We start from the raw sequence: 7,127 nt of genomic DNA, 5'->3' as shown, positions 1-7,127 counted from the left end.
TTATGAGGTTAGATAAAACAAAATCAAATTTGTTTCATGTTGTCTGATTTTTTTTCAGCTGGCCTAAACACATGTAATTCATAATATCAAGCATGCTTCTGAATGCATACACCTGCTTTGGTATTTCTTCTAGCATGACTAGCATGTATTAGGAACTCAATAAGAGGGTTTTAGAACAATTAAATGATAAATTTATGTTGTAGTCTCAAAGACTATGAAGTTTGTGTTATTTAATTTTTGGATATACAACATCTTCATTTCTATAATAAGAATTGCATTTCTGTTCAGGGAAAGGGAGTGCTAATTTCTGCACTCTCAGTTATGGAAAGTTAGGAAAACATGCTGAGTGGAAATAGAAGCTTTATGAAATGTGAGAAGTCTAGTAAGCAAATATATTTTAACAAACAAAAAAATGTAACACACATTACAAAGGAATTGCTTTATTGTCCTTGCCTCTGTACAGAATCTTTCCACCATGAGCCACTAGGATTCAGTTCCTAGATATTTATCAGTATTTAGCATTTAAATATAAATCTTTCTCCTGGTAGATCAGTTTGTAAAGGGGATAAGTTCTTGTAAACACATCAATGTTGAGAAAAGCGGACGTGAAAAGCAGATAAGACAGTACCAAATTATATGAAAACTCTTGCAGAATGAACCTCATGGGCACAGAAATTTGGTGTTAAGATTCTGATCATAGTAAAAACAAAAGATGGTCCAGGATATGACTGGAGTGATCACAGTGGAATATTTGGCCACAAAAGACAAATAAATAAATTGTGCTATGAACTCTTTACAGTGCTCTAGAATTCAGATATCATTTATAAACTCTACATTGCTATTATATGTAGTAGTAGACCTTTAAGATGATGGATATAGCAATCCTGAGCTTTTATAAAGTGGACTGTCCAATATTATATATGCTTATCTCCATGACATGTTATAACACATGATAATTTATTAGGGAGAAAGCATTGAGAAAAAAATCAATTGTATATAAATGCTCCCTGAATCTAAAGTGCTGGCAACTATTGCCTCAAAAGAAATGTATTTTCCTCTTTTGTAGCCAGTTATTTTTGAAAGGTATCAATTATAAATCCAAATTTTGGTGAGGAAATTGTGACTGACCGCATGTTAAAAAGGAAAATGTGAAGAGAAAAGTATCACTTTTTCTGCTGGTGTAAGTTGCCAGTAAGTAAGCTGCACATTGGGAATTATTTACTGTTATTTGAATTGATTAAAGAAATATCATTCACAAAGACTATCTGTGTTACCATTTTAGTCCATATCTGGTAATACCAAAGAGCCAAAGCCACAGGTCTGTCTGTTAGACGACCTGGGCCAAATGACAGAAGGATAGATCTGTGATTATTTGTAAACCACTCCAAAGAGTTACTAATTACATTTTGCCTTTTTTATTCTCATAGTCCTCCTTCTTGGACTGTGAACTTGTTCCATTCATTGGTAAACTTGCGGCATCTTCCTTCACTGAAGCTGAATCTGGAGCGACGGTCCTTCTGGTAAATGCTGGCAAGGTTAAAGGAAAGAGAAAACCAAACCAGTGTGAATATAAAACCAGGGCTAAAAAGTTGATTTTAGAAGGTACTTAATTAATCATGATATTCAATCTAGTTTTCTGTAATTAAACTTTGTATTCTATAATAGACCTTTAACAAATCAGTTATTATGTTTCAAAAACACATATATGCATGATTTAAAAACTTCAGTTTTTCATTTGTGAGTAACTGAGAGTGGGAGATGTCTGCTCTTTAGAATACAATGACTTTACACACACACACACACACACACACACACACACACACTCTGAATTAAAGAGAGAAATTGTAAGGGTTTCCTATTTCATAGAATCCTCTTTGTTATCTGCTCTGTCTTAGGAGATCTGGAATCTAGGTTTACTGTTTTTCTACTACCTCTTACTGCTCTTTTGAGTTCTGAATGCTTTGATGTGAAATCTTTCTTCCTGATTTCTATTTTCAATGCCTGTTCATTCCTTACTTTCCTGCACTTTAGAAAACTATACACCCATCCACCCAAGTTCTCAAAGGTTGGCTCCTGTCTTCCTTTATTCTGCTTAATCTATCTATCCAATTTAAGAGTAAATTCTGATATTTTGTACTACCTCCCAAATTCACCTAAGTCCTGCTTTATCCCATCTCCATTATTATTATCCCAGCATAGGCCACCGCTTTTCTCTCTCCCTCTTTTAATCCTGCTTCTTTACTCTCCTTTCTCCATACCCCAATCAGAATTTTCTTTTCCAAAAGTAAACAAGGTCATGCCATTTTCCTGCATAACCTCTTCACCCTTGCCTTTTACTGCCTTCCAGTGAACTTGAAAAACCCAAACATCTCACTAGGGCTGCATCCTCTCAGTCTCTCTGGTTGCTCCATCTCTCTAGCAGACCATGTTCCTTCCCTCTCTGGGTCTTTGAACTTTCTACTCCTCATATCAGAATGACTCTTCCCACCCAATATCAACTTAGCTTGTTCTTCTGACATTCAGGTTTTAGCTCAAATGCAGCTTCCTCAGAGAGGCACCCCCTGATCATCCATCAAAAGTAGTGGTCCTGTTCCAGGGACCTTCCATCATTTTACCTTTACAGCACCGACCACCATTTTAAATTATTTGCTTATTAGTTGACTACCTGTTTCGCCATGAGATGAGGTGACCTTGTCTGTCTTGTTCATTATTATCTCCTCCAGAAGCAAACACAGAGCCTTGTGTACAAGGCTCAATATATATTGGTTGATCAAGTGAATATACTTAAGGGATTTTTAAGAGGAGTCTATGGCTAATTTTTTAGTTGCTTCTAGAGGGAACCTAGAGTAAGTACCTGTCAAATCACAATAATCATAATTCAATTATTTGAAAATATCTGGCACTTAACTTGTCAGTGAAAACTATCTGAAACATAGATTTCCTTACCTTATCAGTACCTCCATCTTTTAAAAAATTTGATCTTTTTAGATATACATGACAGTAGAGCTATTTTGATATATACATACATGGCAGTACCTCCATTTTTATTGCCATAAATCATTGGCATTTACCACATAAATGTCAATTTGAGAGCAAATTACTTAAGAATTATATACTCATGGTTAGCCAGGTAGACCTTGAACTATAAAATGAAATGAAAATAGCCATTGGACCTATGCAGTGGATAAATTGTTTTTGTTTTTTTTTCTTGCTGTGGATAAATTGTTTTTTGACCAGAAACTTAAACTCCCACTAATGGTGCCTCAAAATACAAATTGAGAATGCTAACTTTTCTTTTTATAGCAATATAAACTGAGGTAAGGAAGTGAAATTTTTGTTTAAAGCAACTTTCACTGATTTGCTTTTCAAAAAATATCAAGTTAAAATAAAATGTATGATCCACTTGTAACATCAGTAACTCTTAGATCACATTTTTGCCCCATGAAAAAACCACAGATCTTTCTTTTTGGGTTTACTTATTTATTTTAATAAATATTAGTTTTAAAAATATTTTTAAACTTACAGAAAATTTGCAATTTACATTTATTTTAAAATTTGGTTTGGAGACACTAATTCCAAAGAGATTAAACCTCTTAGTCTCAAAGGACTGGAGATTTCTAGAGGTCATCAGATTGCTACAGAGATCTTGTTCAAGTTTAGACTGGTTCCATCCCTGAGAGTAAAGGCCCTGTCCTGGAGTTGTGTTCCCTTAGTTTAAAAGGAGCTATACATGGAGACTAGTGGTCAGTCACTACTTATAAAAAATAAAAATGACAGTTTCAAAAGCTGACATTATGAGCCTCTCTCACTAAGCCCCCACTGTCTACAGGCGAAAGGTAATGGAATTCAAGTCTTCTAAAAGTGTGTCCTGACTCATGGCCATAACTTCTAGCCAGCCAGGATAAATTTGGTAGTGATCATGGCTTTAAATAATGGATTTCTGTGTTCCTATTTCCAATGGTAATATAAACTTACAATTTATACATTTCTTTCCTTCTTCCTGGCAGAAGGAATCTACCTTTTCATGAATTGACCTGAACTACACAAAGCTGACATAAATTACTTCTTAAAACAAACTTTCATTAATGCTGGATCATTTCAGAGACCACAAATTATGCAGTATTTTCCCATTTCCTTTGTTTTTTCCATGGTCAGTGATTCTATGCTTTAGTTTGGTCACAGTTTGACAGGGCACCTATGTCAGCAGAATGAATGCCTCTGAGTCCAGAGCATAGACAAAAGGGCCTGGTACAGCACAATTCTAACCTAAGGAAGGAGGTGCCTGTTCTATGCACCAAGAACATCTGCCTAAGGACTGTCAGTGCCTACTTGCCAGAGGTCTGCATATGTCCAAATGGCTGGTCCAAAGCCAGACTTCTTATTCCATTTTGAATTAACAACAAAATCAGACATTTGCTATTCAGACATAAAACCCAGGTTTTCTTAGTATCATTTATCTTTATAAGACTTGTTTTTAGCCAAAGTGTATATATACACATCTAACAGTACCAAAGGGTTACACAGAAAACAGAAGTCTTTCCCAACCCCTGCTAATCTTACAGTCTCACTCCTCAGAGTCAACCTCAGCCAACTCTTTTAGATTTATTTTCTGCATTTGCTTCATTTTTGTAAAAATAAGTCTTTATTGCTATTTTCTGACTTATCATTTTTAGACATTATCCACACCCACCTACTTCTCCTCATTCCCATCCTCCCAATATAGCTACATCTAAACTTTTAGTCATGTCAATACTGAGTGTTTATATTTTTATGAATATGTAAATAAATACAGCTCACATAAGACTAAGGTATTCTGTGACAATGTTTCTTATTCATTTTCTCCTTATACTTATTAACTGACTCATGTTTTAATTTTATTTTTTATTTCCTCTTTTCTGTGACTTTCTTAATTGTTTCTAATAGCTCAATTAGATTTTTGTGTCTTTTTGTAGTTTATCTTTTTTCTAAGTGCTCAACTCTACCAGATAATTTGTTTATTCCCTAAAGATTTTCTCAAAGGAATCTCTCCTTTTTCCCCTTAATATGGGGGAATTTAAGAACATGAGTGTCCAGATTAAAGGGCCCCGCCAACAAGTATCTAGAAGAAGGAATAAAACAAGACCACACGGAGGCACAGCATTGCAAACTCATTAACGTTGAAGAGAACAGTTCCTACAAGTTCCCAGGAGTGGGAAGGGAGTGAGAGGCTATAGGAGGGCCAGAGAAGATCATTTGGAAAGAATGGGAGTCAAATACATATGGTTTTTCAACACCATCACTGAATTTTGGAAGATAACTGTTCAAAGTCCTCAGAAGGAAAATAATTTTCAACTAGAATTTCATATCCAGCTAGTATTAACCGAGTATAAAGAGAAGAAATCTATTTTCAGAAATATGAAGACTGAAAACATTCACCTCCCCTTCTTTGATGTGCTCCCACAAAAGAAAGGGGTGAAACAAGAAAGAGAAAGGCATGAGATGCAGGAAGCATAGGCGTCAACCTCAGGATGACATTTGTGCAGCAGCTACTTGTCGGAGGAGCCCTTTACCCTGGCCACTCCTAGCCTTCTGCTGTTTCCTTTGTTCTCTCATACTAGACTTCCATTGATCATGGATTGTCCCTCTTGAAATGGCTTTTTAAAAAATTTTCTACTGTCCTATGTTTTTTTTTCTTTTACTTTCTTTGTGGTTTTCTTGATTTTTATTTTCCACATTTCCAAGTTTTTCTTTTTTGTTGTTGTTTTGTTATTTGGTCTTCAGGGCAATCATTTTAAAATTCTGAGACCTCTTTCCTATATGTTCCTTTTTCATAATATAATTGCTTTTATTTTTAATGGATCTAATATTTTCTCTGATCTCTTCAAGGGTACCTCCTTTGTATTATCTTTAGCTATAGATTCCATTTTTCTCTTTGTTGGTTTTGCATTTCTTTCTTATTGTTTTTACTTTTTAGTTATAGACATAATACTTTTATTTATTTACTTTTATGTGATGCTGAGGATTGAACCCAGTTACTCACATGTACTAGACAAGTGCTCTACTACTGAGCTACAACCAACCATAGCCCTTGACATTTCTTTTTAATGTAGGAGGTTTACAGAAGATTAAAGAAAAGTTATAGGACAATCTCTATGATTAAGCTAAATTTGTTTGTGTTACAAAAATAGAAATACTCACGGTGATCCTAATTTCCCAACAGTTACATTATTAAAAACAAAAAATTCAAGGTTCATCAGAAAAGCAAATAAGAATGAATCTGATTTCTAGAAATAATTTAACTAGTTAATAATAATTAATAATAAGGTGGCTGTGACTCAATTTTGAAGAGTATTTTTTAAAATACGGTAAGAGGCTTAGAAGATAAATCCTAAAACAAACTTGTCAACAAAAGAAGTGTGAGACAGAAGACAGAATTAGTCAATAACATAATTAAATGATTCATTAAATGAGTCTTAATTTTTAATTTTTTCAGTCAAATTTTACAGTGCAATAAATATTTTCTCATTCAAATTATGTTCTCCATGATAGTTTTCCCTTTTCTTAGTTTTATTTCTTTTTGAACCAGTAGATTTGTGTTTTTATTAAATTATTTATTTGTTCTAATTTGTTATATATGACAGCAGAATGCAATTCATTCCACATTACACATATAGAGCACTATTTTTCAAGTCTCTGGTTGTACACAAAGTATTTTCACACTATTTGTGTCTTCATACATGTACTTAGATTTATGATGTTGAACTCATTCCACCATCTTTCCTACCCCCATGCCCCCTCCCCTCCCCTCCCTGCCCTTTCTGTCCTATCAAAGTTCCTCCATTCCTCTCATGCTCCCCATTCATTGCCATTATGAGTCTGCATCCTCATATCAAGAAAACATTTGGCCTTTGGTATTTTGGGATTGGCTTGCTTCACTTAGCATTGCATTCTCCAACTCCATCCATTTACCTGCAAATGCCATGATTTTATTCTCCTTTAATGCTGAGTTATGTTTCATTGTGTATATATACCAAAGTTGCCCTATCCATTCATGTACTGAAGGGCATCTAGGTTGGTTCCACAATTTAGCTATTGTGAATTGTGCTGCTATAAACACTGATGTGGCTGTGTCCCTGTACTATGCTGTT

General features: G+C 34.6%; 1 protein-coding gene across 1 annotated transcript in view; it reads right to left on the bottom strand.

Moving 5' to 3' along the window:
* Positions 1 to 1,073: 1,073 nt before the first annotated feature.
* Positions 1,074 to 7,127, bottom strand: part of Cep128 (centrosomal protein 128) — a 373,328-nt gene continuing 367,274 nt past the window's right edge. Inside the window, exon 24 of the mRNA XM_077799967.1 lies at positions 1,074 to 1,527. Within this exon, the coding sequence (XP_077656093.1) occupies positions 1,400 to 1,527 (128 nt within the window). The 3' untranslated portion in view covers positions 1,074 to 1,399. The remainder of the gene's footprint in view (positions 1,528 to 7,127) is intronic.

Source organism: Urocitellus parryii, chromosome 6 (assembly GCF_045843805.1).
Source record: "Urocitellus parryii isolate mUroPar1 chromosome 6, mUroPar1.hap1, whole genome shotgun sequence".
In the NCBI taxonomy this organism is placed as follows: Eukaryota; Metazoa; Chordata; class Mammalia; order Rodentia; family Sciuridae; genus Urocitellus; species Urocitellus parryii.
This window is presented reverse-complemented; position numbering and strand designations above follow the sequence as displayed.